Genomic DNA, 16,845 nt, shown 5'->3' with positions numbered 1-16,845 from the left:
TGGATACAAGCTGTAGTGTTTTTGGAGGGATCAACGTGCAGAAACCCAACCCTGTCAAACATATGAGTTCCAGTCTTCTCACTCTTCATTTATTCTCGGCTATTCAAGAGGAATTCAGTCCTGCAGCCTTTCAAGGCAAGAAATACGTCTGCGTCGAGTTGCACAGCAGCAGACGCCAGCCAAGCTGAGATATGGGGGACCATTTGTTTCCAGTCTCACTCTCATCCCTGTAAAACGCATCTCGGAGAACATAACAGGTTGTTAGGCTGAGCTTTCTCACTTGCAGAGAGGATTTTATTCCCTAAAGTAACAAGCACCCAAATCAATCATTCAGCTTGTTAAAGTGGAGTGGGAAAGCATGCAAAAACCTTTGAAGCGCCTTGTTCTGGAGACTTTTCTCTTGGTATGTTCCTTGTTCCTGCCTGTCTGCTGCTTAAATAACTTGAGAAGAATCAACAGTAGCACTTCTTCTGCACTCCCCATCAAACCCTCTGGACACAAAACGGTCATTAAAGCAAGATTACTTCTTAATTTACCAGCACCCTGGGATCAATAAAATTTCTGATGCAGGTCAAAGCAATAACAGAGCAAAGGTGAGGGCGGAACTGGGAGAGCTTTAATGGGCTCGGGAGACATAAGTGTGATTTCCGGGAAAAACACTTCAGCTTCCAGGGCCAACACTTGAGCAGTGAGCGGTGTCAGGTCTTAGAGCAGCCCCTGGTGCGTATGGGACCGGTGAGCTCTCTGGGATGGGGAGGACAGGGATGGGTATGGCAACGATGGTCCCATTCCTGTCGGTTACCCGTAAGGCTGCTGGAGACAATCTGGCACTCTGCAGGAAGCCCGTGTTGAGAATGTCAAGGCAGTAGAATGACCCTTCAGGCAGTCATTTGGCTTCACTCTGGGCAAACAGTAATTGGCAGATCAGCCATGCTCTCTCCGATTACCCAGGAAACTGGGAATTGCGACAATTGCGCCTGGAGGTTGCAAGTTACATTTATTCACAGGATGCTGTCGGCACACAGCTGCTGGGCTCGCTCCCTCGCAGGATCGGTTTGCCGTCATTCTGCCTCGAGAGCCCGGGGATCAATTGTATCACCAAGTCTTTCAGGTGCTGCTCCTGTACTTGAGAGCGGTGCCAGGCAGAAGCCGTACCTATACATATGGATGTGTTTAGACTGAAGCAAACACTACAGGAAAAAAAAAAAATGCCTGTCTGCTTGCAGTAGTTGCACTTAAGGTAATTTATAAATTTATCACAGATGATACCTTAGCAGAAATAGTATAACAACAACACTAAACACTGCCACTAAGACAGGCAACACAACGCTCGTGCTCCTGGGGTACTGATCCCTTCCCACGCGCTGTTGCTCGGCGTTGCGCAGCGGAGGGAAGGGAAGGCGCCGTGCTCAAAGTGGGCATCTCTGCCTGCCCAAGGGCTGCTCTGGCGCTCGTGTGGGCGGGGGATAAAGCTCTGAAGCTGTGTTAAACCGCAACGGGGTGATTAATCCCAAAGGCTGAATGAGCGCACACGGCTCATTAATGCGGATATATTGGTGACGTTTTTCTAAATCTCTTCAGCTCTCCTGGGAGTATCCTTGAAGGGTTGGCGATGCCCGATCGTCCCATACCGCCTGGGTTAGGAGCGCTTTTATAGGGCTCACAGGACATTTGGCAGATTGGAGGCTCGTGCCTTGTCTTCCAAGGGGCTTTGAGATCCTTGTGGAAGCGTCTCTGTTGGGATAGAAATGTAGCAGAGAACATATTGGGAGTAAATCTTTGTAATTCTAGAAAATCACTCTAAAGACAGTTAAGAGGTTTCGGTCACCAGTATGGGTTCTCTGAATCTTGTTTGTTTGCTTATGTTTTGCTTCAATGAGGAAGGAAATGATTACTGTTGGTGCTGGATAATATATTGTAATAATGGTACTGAATTAGAATTATTATAGTGGTGATAATGGTAACTTGCAGGCCCTCAACTGTGGTAGACGACTGTTCAGGTTGTATGCAGGAACGTACTGAGAGGTTCATTGGTCTTGCAAATCTGTCAGGCTTTTGGAGAGTGTTTTGTTTTGGAGCTGTTCTTAATTGTGTTGGCATCGCTCTCATTATTTTCTGCTCCTGTAGAGGTATATGTGGCCTTTATTGTGGTGGGAAAATAAGTTTGGGGAGACATACAGGCTGTTTACTTGTTCTTACTTATTCTTGCAGCTTGACTGGCACCACCGTCCCAGACCTCATCGTTAGCACACACCACCAGATGTGGCTCCTCTTTCAGACCGACAGTGTCAGCAACTTGCTGGGATTCAAAGCAACGTATGAAGGTAATCCAGGCGTCTCGCTCAGAATTTACCTGTTTTAAAAGGATCAGGGAAGAGATGGGTACGGTTGTTTGGGAGAAAAGAAGGAAGCTTCTCTAAATATATTGAAGCTCTGTGGATTTTTCTTAAAACTGAAGCTTTGCTCCAGTAAGAACAGCTTTCATGGGTTCTGTTCCAGGAAAGCAGACTGGGTGGGTAGCGTTTCATTGCCGTGGTGTCTGCTTTGTTGGAAAAGGGTTGGTGCGTTTCAGCTGATGGCAACAGACTGTGTCTGCAGGAGAAAATGAGATCAAGTAATCAGTGGTTCCAGTAGATTAGTGGTATCAAATGCTTTAAACTTCGACTGATCTGGAGTATTATAAATGAAATAAAAGCTAATGCTGGGATTTTTCAAAAGAAACTAATGAAGTGCATTAGGATGTGACTGCTGAACTCTGCCATAAGCTTCTGTGTTTACTGTTGTCGTAGGTGATTTGCAAAGTTAAAGTAAGTGTGATGGAAAAGCGTTCCTTCTAACTCATGTAAGTGACTCGTGATTCTAGCTGAAGCTTTTCTTAGATACCTGGTTTGAGTTGTTTTTAGATTTTTCCAGAAATCTCCATCTCATGTCTCCTCGCTTGGTGTGAGCGCCCAGGGTCCCTGCCTTCCCCTGCCAGCGCTGCTCTGAGGAACACGGGCTCCTTCTTCCGCCCCGTGCCTGCGGCGGGGGAGCCTTCCTCCACCTGTGCCGCCGGCGCAGGCACACGGGAACACTTCCACTTCGATGTCAGCTGCTTTTTGGGAGTGTCGTCATCTTGAATCTCTTTTCAAGGCACTTGAATGCCTGTCGGTTTTCTCTCTGACCTGCTGATACCAGGGATGGCTTACGTGTCTGACCCTGGTGTCTAAAAGCAGGCACGTAAATCTTCACCTCGCCATGGGGGCTGCTCCTGAAACGTCTTGGGTACCAGCAGCTTCCACTGGCATCAGCAGGAACGTTTAAATCTGTTTCTTTCAAGGGCCCTAAATACACGTTAGAGTTCATTTGTTTTTAAAAGCGTTTCCCTGGGACTTGTCATGTTTCAGGGAAGTGTCATATTGTGTTCAGGCCGGGACCTGCCCGCGGCGGTGCTGCTGCCTGAAGCTGAAGTAAGAGCAGGCAGGAGGCTGAAGGGACCTGACCTACCAGAAACCCTGGTTGGACTAAACGCCGGCGTGTCCAGGCCAGCTGAGCGGTACCTTGAAGGGGGCACTGGGTCGTGGCGATGGAGCATTTACAGGATTGCAGGCCCTGGCCAGCAGAAGAGTCATAGAGAGACATAGATAAGAGATAAGGGAATTGAAAGAAGGAAAAGGCAAACCCAGCCTGGTTGCCTAGGGAGCATCTCAATGCAGTATGGGTACAGGAAAGGGTACTGTTGCACTCTTACTGGTGTGACTGCCCCAGCCTGAAGGCTGGCTCTGCAGTAGCCGTGATGTCCATCCCCTGCCGCGTTTGCCCGCGGTTGACTCTTGTCAGGCTGGCAGAGCTGCTGCAGCCCTACCTGCCCCCTGGGGGTGGGCGAAAGCACTCCCCAGCTCTGCTGTGAGAGCCCGTCGGGTTTGGTAATCTCATCCAAAGGGCAATGTGGACTTATTCTTTCAGGCTCTTGATAAATCTTACATTTACCCTATAGCATAGCACATAAAGCTGCAAAGCCCATGATATAGGGACTTCCTTACACTGTTGTTCATCTTCTGTGAACTTTGGATCTATAAGGAGCTTGACTTTTTCCTCCTCTGACTCACTTGGATGTTATTGGTAGCTTGATCTATAGGAAGGCTGAGCTGCTCTTGCTCCCCGTGACCTCCCCGGTGGGTTGCAGATCACCGTTATCATTCATGCTTTGGAGTCCTGTTGGATGGAGCTTCCAATGTCAAACGTGCTTCTCCCGGCCCTGCTCATCAGCGTGACCCGCACAGCAGCTGCCTGGTTTGCTCTTCTTTGCTCTTCTATGTCCATAACCTCCTCGAGAGGAAAAGAAAGGGAGAGTTCTGGCTCTGCTGTCCCCTGATGAGCATTAGAGGAGGGACCCTTCCCTGGGGAGTGTCTGTCCTTTGCCTCTACTAGAAGCAGACGCTGCTCTCTGCCTGTCATTCACATTGTTTTTCTAGGCATCTTTGCAGTTTTTGTACAGCAGCTTCTTGACCTTGGAAAATGGGTTTGCGCGTGAGCAAAGACAGACGCTCCCAGCCTGAGGTCCGTGCTGGCGCTGCCCTGAGGTTGAGCTAACCTCCGATCAGCCAGGGCCATAAAACTCTCTTAGTTTGTGCAAATGCTTTGAGTTACAAAGCAAGAGACGTTTAAGTAAGAGGCAATTAGCACTTGCCAAATACATTATGAAATTATATGCAACTTACTAACAAGTTTCAGTATCAGTTTTATGGCCGCGCTTCTTCCTAATTGCGAGGGGAAAATTACAGCTAATGGAGCTATATAAAGTCAAACCCAAAAAATCTGCCTAATAGAAGGGCAAAATATTGCTTATAGAGTATGTTTAAATAGCCATCTATCCTAAAATTTGCAAGTTTTAGTGTACGTTTTAAGTGTAATGCAGTCATAAAGCCTGTTGCCAGCGCTGAAACAGTTACGCCCAAGAGATTTATCGATGCAGAGACGGAAGGACCTGTTGGAAGGAACGTGCTGAGGAGGGCAGCGCGCCATCCAAGTTTCAATATGGGGGTCCTGAGAAGGGAGGGGCCAACCAGGTCCTTCTGCTTCACTTGTGAGTAAAGAGAGAGCAGATTTGCACCCGGAAGAGTGTGCAAACCACAGGGTACCTGGACCCAGGTTTTTTCCAGATCCGCACTGCCAGATTGGATGCGTTTGGAACAAACGCACAGCGGGTGTAAATCAGTGCGACAGCATTGATTTTCAATTAAGCTGTGTCAGTCTTTACCAGCTGAGGATCTGGCTCATTAATGTTCATGAAGATTACTGCTAAGTCTCCGATGTCTCAACCGCAGACACTTTTATCCTTTTAAACAGACATTCTCTCATAATGGTGAACAATGGTTTTGGACTTCCAGCGCTTGTCAGAGGAAATTTGTATTAAGCTCTACTTTGCTGGAAAAGTCTTTTCTTTCTCGCAACTACAGCGAGCTGATGAGTACTGCAATTTAGTGCTTGACTGGGAGAGGACTCGCAGCCTCCTGGGGTCCGGGCTCTTACCTTCCCCCTTCTTCCCTTTCATCTCAGGTGACTTCTTCTGAGAGTACCTTCCCCTTAGAGCAGCCTGGTACCTTCATGGCCATCAAAATGGTTCTTTGAAAGTTCCCAGGTCAACCCCTCATAATGGTTGGCAATAAGTAATTCCTTGAGGTAACATTTTCAAAAGTCCTTGAGAAGTTTTGGGTTCATTGAAGAGGATTCAGATTCCCCGTATCTCATCCACAATCCTTCTGCAGTTATGTTCTGCGTCGGTGGACTGAAGATGCTTGAGCCTCCTCACGGTGGAGATGAGGGGAAAAACGTGTTCCTGTTACTGAGGAGCTTGAGGTTATTACAAGCAACAGGATAAAAGTAAATCAATAGCGCAAAATTCTGTGGTAAGAGACAGAAATATTAAAACACGAAGAAATAGAAAAGCCAGATTTTAATTTAGTCTTATGCTTATATTTATATATTTTTTTTAATATAAAGTAATAATTTAAAATTAAAACTAGATTTATAGGCGCAGTAATCTAGTTGGGATTTCTCTTGGAATTGGGTTCGTTTGGGTAGAGCTGAGTAAGGTCTATGTTCGGAACGACCAGCAGGCTGCAGGCAGGGGATGATTAAACAATATTTATTGGTGTTGAAATGCTGACTAAGTGTTTGGCTCTGGAGAGCTTAGCTTTCGAGCTGAAAGGTAGCCCCATGGTGCTAAGAGGCTTAGGAGCTCTGCAAAGCTGGAGCCTGAAGATTTCCTGTATTGACCTTTCTGCTTTTAATCAAATTGGTGCTGCCCTGGGTGTTTGGTGGGAACGCTCGCTGGGTTTCCACAGCTGGTTTTACATACGGTTTGTATAAATGCAGAACTCTGTGCATAGATGCCTGCATGTAAAGGTGTTCATACACACGTATATCAAATTGAGAACAAATAATAATGTCTTAAGTTGCCTGATTCTAGGAGACTTGGGGAAAAAACCCACCTATGTGAAACCGGTTCTGATGGCGCTGCGGTTCAGAGCCAGCCTTGGGCGCTGAGGTCGTGCTCCCTGCCGCGGAGCGCTGTCTTCGACTTTTGTCTAGCGAAATACTCTCGGGTTTCCCCGAGAAGCCCAGGTAACATGCAGATAGTTTTCATTGATTACATGTATTTTTATTTATTTATTTAGAGTCTACATTACCTAATGCCGCAATATTGTTGATGGTGGAAGTCTGTCAGAAAACTCAGTGTTTATATCTTTCCTACTCTGCTTTTCCATTAAATGTATTGACTCGTGTCATAAAACACTAGTGCTGAAATACTGCTGAACCAACAGACGTGAAGGCTTTTAGCTTATGATGTGTTGACCTGAGCCGCTCTCAGGGTCACGTTACTTGTATTTAAGTCTCGTATAAACCTTAGTGGGAGTGATTTGATGTCACGCCACAGGGTTTTAATGAGCCTGACGATTCAGTTTCTGCATTTGCCCTGCCACGGTGGTTTAGATGAGAGGGACGTGGCAAAGACATGCAGAAAGAAAGGGCTTTCTCGTTTCCTCTTTAGATCATTGTTTCCTCATCGTTGGAATCAACAGAAGAACTAGGCGATAGAGACTCCCTGGTGCTGGTTCCTTCAGATGCCTGCCTGACGCTGGCAGCTTTCCTTAGTTAAGCAAAGTTAACGTATGTACGAAATAACGTGTGCGAGGTTAAGTCTTCTCTTCTTGAGGGTCTTTCCTGACTAGGAATAACATTAGTGTGATTTCCTCAGGTATGGCCTCTAGATCCCACCTCTTGTGGGTATTTTTTCCAGAAACTGAAGTTTTGCTCGTGCAGTGCTTGCTTGCAGCTCCGAGATCCGCATTTTCTTCCAGAGCCGAGTCGGGCAGGGGCAGAGATTCCCACAGAACCCCAGGAAAAGAGTGGCCTAAATTCTGGGCGCCTGCGGCGTTCCTGAATTAGAGGGGAAAAGGGAGCAGGAGGGGGGAGCGCTGGTGCTGCCCAAACCCGCGCCGTGCCCCCGCGGGCTGCGGTTCTGGCTGGCGTTCCTCGCCGGGGGAGCGTGGGCTGCCGCCTCCGCGCTCAGCGACGGGACCCGGCTTCCCCACCCACCGCCAGCAGACAAATAGCACAAATAGCTGGGGAAGGATGTCTGGTGAAACGTTTTCTGTTAGAAAACGCTGTTTTGTCAAAATCTTCTCTGCATGATATAATATTTGATGGAGAAGTTTTGAAAGATTCATTTCAGCTTGTTTCATTCAAATAACGTCAAAACACTTGATTTAGATGTTCTTGTTTAGTTTTGACTTTTATTATTCTAACGTGGAAGTGATTTTACTTAAACATTCATCAGGAGAAGTGTTTCAATCTTATTGAAGTAACATGTTTTGATATTTCCGAATCACTCGTTTTTGGAATTTCTGCCCTGCTAAATATTTCATGGATTTTACTACATATGAAAAGAAACGTAGGAAACGGGATTTTCTCAGGACAGAAATTCCATTTTCTGACCTCTCTAACGTAATAAAATGTGCTAGTTTCGTTTGCCTGCTGCAAACGAGGAGATCATGTGCATGGTGGAGAACGCGAGTCCGGTTCTTCATTTCTCTCCCGTTCTTAAGGCTGCGGTTTCGCTCTGTCCGTGGAGGTGTTCCAGCGGGGTTCAGGCAGTGTGACAGAACAGGACTCCACAGGCGAGAGGGGAGCGGGAGGGAGGAGACCATTCGCTCAGTGCCTCCAGAGCATCCGTGTTACCTTTATTCTTTCTCAGCAGAGGGTCGAAGGGAGTTATTTTTCTCTGCTTGGCAGCATGTTTTTCTGAGTATCTGGTAGCGTGAGCGTGTCCTCATTTTACAAAAGCAGTGAATATGCCGAACGCTTGTAGCTGCCTTTGGCGTCTGTGGTAGCTGGAGCTGCTCAGCATCTGTCTGCAGCCCCTTGGTGGAGTTCTGTGGCCACCGTCCCGCCATGGCCACCTGCAGAGAGAAGCCCTTCGGGTCGGTGATGAACCTAACGGCAAAGCTCCCCTGGGCTTTAGGAGGAGGGGGCTCCCTCGCTGCAGTCAGGCGTGGGCAGGAATATGTTGCATGTCTGCATGTTAAAGAGTTTTGTTGCTCCTCAGTGGAAGAGGAGTGGAATGTGGAGGAGCAGCCTGAGAAGTGCTGTGGTTCCGCTCCCCACGGCCCTGGCGGTGCTGGGGACAGAGTGGGCTCTGGGAGGTGACCCCGTCGCCTGCCCAGCCCTTCCCACGGCGTGGGTTGTTGTGAGAGATGGCTGGAGCGACCCGAGTCAGCGTCCATCTCATCGGAGGTACCAGCAGCAGGGCACCCGCACGCTCCGTGGAAAGGTTTCCATCCCCAGGGGTTTCCATCCCCAGGGCACGTCACAGGCTTCGGTGACAGCGGGAACTGGCGGCGCTGGGTGAGGGGCGCCCCGGGGACAGCTTGGTGTCAGGGGGGTTTGCTAATGCTGTATTTCAAGACTTCAAGGTGTGAGAAGGAAAGGAACAGCAAAAATTAATTTTTAAAGGCTGTTGACTTGTCGCAGAAAGCGTTACCGGTGTCCCGTGTCTCTGTCAGGACACGATGATACGCGTTTAAAATATGCATGCTTCCCTTTGATCTTGTTACTCTTTCTTCAGTTTTAGAGCTGGATTTTCTTTTCGTGATTTGCACTATTTGTCTCCTCTTTTTCTTTTTTTTTTTTTTTTTCTTTTTTCTGTGCGGTTCGGTGCTACTTTAATACCTGAACTGTTTTATTTTTTGTCCATTATATGCAAGTACAAGTCTTGAACATTTGGATTTTTAAAGTCTGTGGGAAGATACGTAAATCCTGGCAAACTCTTTTCACTGGCAGGCAAAAAAAGAAACATATTTCGTGAAAACTTTAATATTAATATTAATTTATGCTAAATTATTTTTGGGATGCTTCATTGCCTGGCAGTGACTTCTTAGTTCAAGATGCGCAGAGCAGTAGCAGAAGCTAGGTGCCTTGTCGTGGCTTCTATTCAAAATACACCTGTATCTAAGTTGCCTGAAGTCAGAATAATAATGAGGTGCTTGTTGTTATTCAAAGCAAATTGGAATATTAGATGGAGTAATGCAAATCTCGGATTATGCGATTTTCCTCTGTAAAGAAAATGTCATAAAAGAAGTTTCCAATTTGGTGTAAGAAATTGAAAACCGGGAGAAAAGACAGCGAGGCTGATCATAGATGATGGGGATGAAAACTAGAGAACGTGGAAGATGAGATGAATGTGAAGCAGAGAAATCATGTGGGAGCACTAAGGAGCCTGTAAAGGAATGAAGTTTTGTAGCTAATAGTGATACAGAGCAGGGGCCCTTTTGAAATGAAATTGTACAGAGCAGAAGATAACAGAAAATTGTGTCCGTGATTTGCTTGAAATCAAAATACATGTGGAACGAGAGGTGAACTGTATGTATCTATGCAATAAGGTGTCAGCTGTCTGCTTCGGGACCACACGGAGGGATGGAAGTGGGGGTGGGAATGAGGAGAGCCGGCAGACGTGGCAGTCCAGCAAACACCCTGGCTCTGTATCCTCCTGGCCACAGGAGGCGAAGGTCTGGGCCCACTGAATGACTTGTTGTCTCTCTGCTTCAAAAGAAGTCCTTGAAGCAGGTGCAGGGCAGCATCTCCTCGGGTATCGCTGGATTTTTCATTTAGTTCATAGAATCACAGAATGGTTTGGGTTGGGAGGGACCTTAAAGACCACCTGGTTCCACCCCCTGCCCTGGGCAGGGACACCTCCCGCTGGAGCAGGCTGCTCCAAGCCCCGTCCAGTTGTGAGGAAGGACGAGGAAGCCGTTAGCAGAGGTTGTTAGGGCCTTTCCGAGACACTGGTAAAGTTGGTGTGTTGAAGACGGATCTCGGCAGCGTTCAGCACTGCTGCTGGCCCCCGTCCCGTGCAGAGGGACCGACGCTCCCTCGGGATGCCGTGCCTTTGCCGGGGTGCTGGCACGCAGCACGGCGGGCACCGCTCCAGCCCGGCATTGGAGCCTTCCCCCTGTGCAACTTCTGTTTTCTCTCTTTCAGAGATCGACCAAGGGAGCTGCGGTGACCCCGGGATCCCAGCCTACGGCAGGAGAGAAGGATCCACGTTTCGCCACGGGGACAGTTTGAAGTTTGAGTGCCAGCCGGCCTTTGAGTTGAAGGGACAGAAAACAATTACCTGCCAAAAGAGTAGCCAGTGGTCTGCTCAGAAACCAGTTTGTGTTTGTAAGTCAGTGAGGAGACGGCTCTAAAATGTCTTCATGGTGTGGTGAGGTGGTCACGTAAAGAGGATGTTTGTGCCCTGTGCTCGGTAGCCGGGATGGGGCCGCTTCTCCTGGTGGCAGAGGTGGCACCAAGCTGCGGCCACGGGGGGAGTTTGGTTCGGCTCCTCTCAGAGTCGGGGTGTGCAGCGGGGAGCAGTGTCCGCGTGGAGTCGGGCTTGTGTGTGCTCTCTGCCCTCCGGCGCCCCACACCCCGCGGCAGAGGCAGCAGGGCTCCCCTGGCCGAGACAGGAGGCACGGGCACGAGAAAAAAATAATAATTTAAAACTCGGTTCTGGTTCTGGCCACTTAATTTTCCTTCATTATCTGACAATATTCAGGCTCCTTGCTGCTGGACCTCAATTTTTAATTTGTCGCGTGAGTTCTCAGCAGAAGTAAGACATTATGCTCTCACTAGGGACCGAGGATAAAGTTTTCAGATATAAATGGGAGTTACGTGCACAGTCCCCATTGAGTTTTAATGGTCTCGCTGTCCTTTGAAGACACATTGGGCAATCTGCTTTGTTGCACTGACAGAACCTTCAGTCAGAAACAGTGTTGTATTTGGACATTACCAAAACTCACAAAAGTATCTATATTTTCCCCAACTGGTGACAAGCAAACTCTTTATTTTGACTCGTCTCTACTTAGTTGGAAATGTTAAAGTCTGTGCCTTCGAACAGATACTGTGATCTAGGAGGGTGAGAGAACCGAACAAAAAAAATAGGAAAGGAAAATTCAGTTGAGCAACAGACAGAGGACAAAAATGTGGGGAAAATGGATGGGGGGAAAACAAAGGTGTTAATTTTTAGAAGCATGTATTCACTATGCAGATACGTAGACACGCCGGTGTTAGATACTCCAGTACAAAAGGCTCGTTCGTAGTGTGGCAGGACCTGATCCGTACCAGGGAGATTTCACAGCCCAGGGGGCAAACCCTGGTCTGGGTTCCTCGGGAGCTGTGGGAGCGGTGGGGGTGTTCGCGGCCCTACCCTGGCAATTTATGGGAGAATGTGGGAAACCAGTTTGCAAGTGAGTGCCTTTCTTTTCAAACACTGATTTAAGCTCTGAGCGTTTCAGACTGTCTGTCTGGGGAAAGGACGCAGTTCCTTTGTGAGTTTTGCCTTTCCCAGATGCCAGGACTCCCTGCCTACTTGGTTTTCTCGATAACCAAATCAGCTAAAGCTGCTGATGAGGAAAACGGAGTTTCCCTGGTTATCTTTGACGTGGGAAGTGTTAGACCATTTCTGTGCTTCGTGTCAGAAGGTTTGGGTTTTTTTGTTTCCCAGAAGTTCAGATAAATTTGAACAGCAGATGGTTTGGTTGAGGTTCCTGCTGACAGTTCACGGTGAGACTAAACCCGTAGTTTGTGCCCCGTCTGAGGGGGCTGGATCGTAGCAGTACAGAAAGGAGACTTCCAGTAAAGTAGGATTATTTTTTTTAGACAGATATTGAACAGGGGCATCAAATGGAGCCCAAATCAGCAGTCCACTGAAGCATAGCACAAGCATGAATCTTTTAGTTGAAATAATTCCGTTGTAATCTGTTCTCTGTGGCCCACCAGCTGTGGATATTTATGAATCTCCATGTAGATAGTGGAAAACGTATTTCACAGCCCTCTCTGCACCTTTACTCTCCTGCCTTTATTCCAGACAGCATCATATTAGCGTGCGTGAATCGGAAGAGGTGAGATGACAAAATGTGTAACCTGGCATGAAATCTGTAGTGGGATTAGTGACAACTCTCTGTAAACGTTGGGAGACCATTAAATGTACTGGGTGTGAGGTGGGAAGATGAGGTAACCTGATTTATGTGCTACTAGTTGGAATATGCAAACAATTCAGCGCTTCTGATCCTGGCTGCAAATGCGTGACAAATGCAGACGGAGATTAAACAGCACACTATGGTGCATCCCGCTGTCCTGAGCAAATGATTTAGGAGCGGACAGAATTTATTGTGGAGAACTCATTTCCTGGGGCTTCGATGACAAAGCAACACAAACCATTTCAGTAATGCACCTGCTTATTGCAAGGGGTTCTTAATTTGTGACTGTCTGTGCCTTCGTGATAACGGACCTTCCGTCTTCATCCTCTTTGCTGTCGTTGCATCCCTCAACTGTGCCGGGAGAGCACACGGGGCACTTGAGAAACTTTGCAAGACTTCTTAGTGCATGTCTTCTGCAAACCCCTTACTAAGCCAAGGTGTCCCTGGCCTTGCTGTGGGTGTTCAGATTGTCCCTGCTGATCTGAGACACTTGAAACGGCTCCACTGGACCCTGGGACCCCGTAGTGCTGTAGTGGCTGGGGCAGCACTGTCATCCCCCGGCTCTGAGCTTGGTGTGCGCTTCTGTGCCATGGAGGTGTCTGGGCATCAGTGATGGCTGGATACTGAACATCTCTTTCTCCCTCTTCTGCAGCACCTCATAGTTCTCAAATCAGCTTTGTAGTTACTGTTCTTTACTCTGACACTTGTATTTTCAAGGTTACGGAACTGTGGTATCTGCCAAAGGCCAAGGCAGCCCTCGCAACCCGGGATAACCCTGAGCCATTGCTTCCCTACGGAGCGATGTTCCGTTTTCTTGAAGGACAGCAAAACGGGCGTAGGAGATGTCATGCGGATAAATGTTACCTAAGGAGAACCATTGTGCTACTTAAATGAGGTTTGTGCTGTGATGGTAGGGACTCATAAGGGATATAATATTCAAACTGAAGTCTGCAGTTACCTGTGGCTGAGGAGATTATTAAGCTTATAAATGGGGAACCAGCCCATAATTACGGCTATAACAGAAATCCGGTGAGTTGTTTGGTTACTGCGCTGAGAATGATGATGGAAGCCCGGATAGCCGCAGTCGGGGAGCAGGGCGTTTCAGTGGTGCCATAACTTTCAAATACAGGGTTGGAATTACTGTTTAAACATACTCTTGTATAGTAGGGAAAAACTCATTATCTGAATTTTATGTGAACTGTTGCAGTGGAAGGCCCTGCTACAAAACATTTTCTATGACCAAAATTTGTTTCACAAGGTTTACGTTTCCTTGCTAAGGAACAGAAGCATCCCCTTTGCTGGGCAATAGTGCTCTTGGAGGGCTTCTGCAGCAGCTCGGGAAGTCTTACAAGGTTCTTCGCTCTTCCTCTCCAGCAGCTCCCCTTCCCTTCACTCCTCCTCCTTCCCCCGCAGCCCTGCCCTTCTGCGCCTGTGACCTACAGCTCCCGAATTTTCAGTCCTGCACCTTTAGCTCAATGGTTGACTTGCGCCAAGCAGTGCCGTCACTTTCCGTGATAGATTATGGCATAAACCATCACGACAATTTACGTCCTTTGTAGCCATCTCACTGCATAAAGGCAAAGTTTTTGCCTTGTTTTAACTATCCTCTGCTATTGGTGTTGGGAGAGTCATTTCCGAAAACAAGTTATTTTCTGACACAAGTTCAGCTCATTGATCTCAGATGTGCAAACTCTGACTTTTCTGGACCCGTCACGTGTTCTAAAGGCAAATAAACCAGTGAAATAAAGCAGTATGTACATTCTGATTGCCGGGCACGGAGCAAACCTGTGGGTGGAGGTTCCTGCACTGAACTGAGGGGTTTGTGTTTGGCGTCGCTTGGTTTCAGCTGCACAAAGGCTGGGGACAAGCATGTGCGCACGTGTGTGTGTGTGAATAAATGCGTGTGTATGTTTAAGTTGAAGGGCTGTGGCTTGAGTTGTGCTATTTGGGTACTTCTGGATTCCTCCTGACGCTTCACGTCCGTTGATCCGATAGGCATTACAGGGGTCTTGGTGTTTGCTTGGTCTTGCTTTAGGATTGTCATTAGTTTCCAGTGACTTTTTCTGTTGTGTTTTCATAAACTCTTTGTATTATAGACCTGCTTCCAGCAGCGGTCGTGCGTAATACTCCTCTAAACAGAGCAGAAGGCATTTCCCAAAGTATTTCTAATTGAAATTATGTTAAATCGTGTGTTTTCTTCTCTGGCTTTGGAGCAGATGTTATGCTTTCTTCCCTCCTTGTTCAGTTGAAGCCCTCAGCCGCAGCCCGTCCCTCCTCACCCATGTGCTGGTGGGAGCTGGGACACGCCGGATCGCGGGAGGCGGCAGGTCTGCGCTGCCGCGTTGGGAATGGTGCGTTGACTCTCCTGGACCGAGCTGAGCGCCAACGAAATCCTTTGCGCTGTTGAGAGTTGCCTTTGAGTTGGCTCCAGCAGGAGGTCGGCACAGCCCAGGGCTCCCCCTCCGTCCACGTGGCACTGACACAGGCGTCCTCTTCTAAGCCGTTATGATTTTGTGCATTTTTCCAGTCTTTTGAACACCCGATTTTCCTTAACAGCAGTATAAAATCTCTCTTCTCCTCAGTGGTAATTACTCCTTTTCTTTTTTCGTGGGGTTTTTTCTTGGTTGTTTTTTTTTTTTTGTTAATCCCACATTGGCCTATTATACCTGCGGAATAATCTTTGCTCCTCCTTGCAAAAAGTGCGAATTTCAGTTTAGAGCTGAGTGGCCAACCTGTTGCGTGCACTCTCTGGGACAAACACTCAGGATTAGTAGTAGCTGGAAATGCAAAGTGCGATAGATGTTTTCGCAGCAATCTACTGAACAGAACCATGTAATTTCCTGTCACTTGACAAGTTTTTCATTTAGCTCTAAATTAAATTGTCAGTTGGTCATTATTTTCTTTCTCTTTCTTTCTTCTCTTTTCCTGACCACTGTTCACAGCAACCTACGGAGCCTTCCCTATGAAGAGTAATTTGGAGAGAAGTGTGTCTCTTAAGTTAGCAGTGACAGAAGCATAGTTTGCCTTTTTAAAAAGAACAGCTTTTTAACAGAGTGGTTAACCCTTGGAGTGACTGAAGGCAGTGATGGGTTCTCCAAACCTGAACATTTAGAAATTGACGTTGGATACTCCTTTCTGGAGGTCTGTAGGAAGCAGGAATTGTTTCACTGTCTGTATTAAGGAGGTTTATTAATGATCCTTTATTGTCCAATAATTCTTTAATCAGTAATTCCAGAAAATCTTCTTTTAAAGGAATTGAGATTTTTTTTTTTCATTATAAGGGAGTTTTTTAGACTTCTGACCTGCAGTGTAGGCTCTCATTCTTCCAGTGAAACCTGATCTATTGGGTGCTCTTCATATTCTTTCTTTTATCTTAATTCCTTTTACTTTTTGCAGCACTGATGGAACAGTTTATGTTAAATTCGCAAGATGTTTCTCTCTTTTGCTGTAAACAGGTTTTCTTTTTCTAGCCAGAGTTGGTCTTGTTTATCTGCTTTTAGTGGATTTTGGAAGAAGTGTAGGGATTCTATTAATTTTTATTTCCAAGCTGTTTTGCCATGTGGGGTTTTTTTATTTTTTTGATTGGTGTTTTTATGGAGCACCCTGATAATGATCTTGCCGATTAAATGTCAGAGACACGCTCTAATTATCTCTGCCAGATGAGCTGGGAAGGGAACTGGTAGCTAACCTTAACCTACCGCCGCGCGTCAGCTCCCACCTCTGCCACGCAGCCGGTCGCATCCTGGGTTTGTGCAGCTGAAACCCTGCCAAGAAACGGGCTCGTTCCCTGCTGAGGCCACTTCCCGGGCTTAGATGGCTTCTGCGTTTGTGTAGCAGATGCGTGTCCTTCAGGACCCATTAACACCTTCTGCTTGCCCTTGATCTGAGTCGGGTTCAGAGCCGCAAATCGGTGGCGAAATGCTCCTTATCTTCAGCCAGTTCCCCTGAGCCGCTGAGATCCAGTCGTTCTCTGCAGTAAGGGAAGCAAATTAAATGAAGGCAGGATTACCATGAGCTCTATATACATGTGGGATTTGTAGCTTTTGTTAACAACCTTGTTTCACGGTTGCAGCCGTGTAAGACCATTCCCATCTTACTTTTAAGCAGGGCCCTTTCCCTCAAAGCCCTTGTTCTGCACTGCAGCCCTCGTTTATCAGAGCACGGAGATTTGAATGTTTGCTTAAGCAGACGTACGTGCTCAAGTGCGGTGCTGGGCAGGAACGCCCGTACGCACCTTCTTAATGACAACGAATTGGGTTGTAATCGTCCCCCATGAACTACCCAGGCATGGTTTTGGTGTAACCTATAGGAAAAGTTCCTGTTTCCCTTTCTGTGACTTTCT

The 16,845-nt window shown here is 47.3% G+C and overlaps 1 protein-coding gene across 1 annotated transcript in view; it reads left to right on the top strand.

Moving 5' to 3' along the window:
• CSMD2 (CUB and Sushi multiple domains 2) overlaps positions 1-16,845 on the top strand; it is a 336,176-nt gene that overhangs the window by 194,317 nt on the left and 125,014 nt on the right. The window contains exons 13-14 of the mRNA XM_074562714.1: positions 2,212-2,324; positions 10,522-10,704. Coding sequence (XP_074418815.1) covers positions 2,212-2,324; positions 10,522-10,704 — 296 coding nt within the window. The remainder of the gene's footprint in view (positions 1-2,211; positions 2,325-10,521; positions 10,705-16,845) is intronic.

The sequence above is a fragment of the Larus michahellis genome, chromosome 19, assembly GCF_964199755.1.
Source record: "Larus michahellis chromosome 19, bLarMic1.1, whole genome shotgun sequence".
NCBI lineage: Eukaryota > Metazoa > Chordata > Aves > Charadriiformes > Laridae > Larus > Larus michahellis.
Note: the sequence above shows the minus strand (reverse complement) of the source record. Positions and strands in the feature narration are given on the sequence as shown.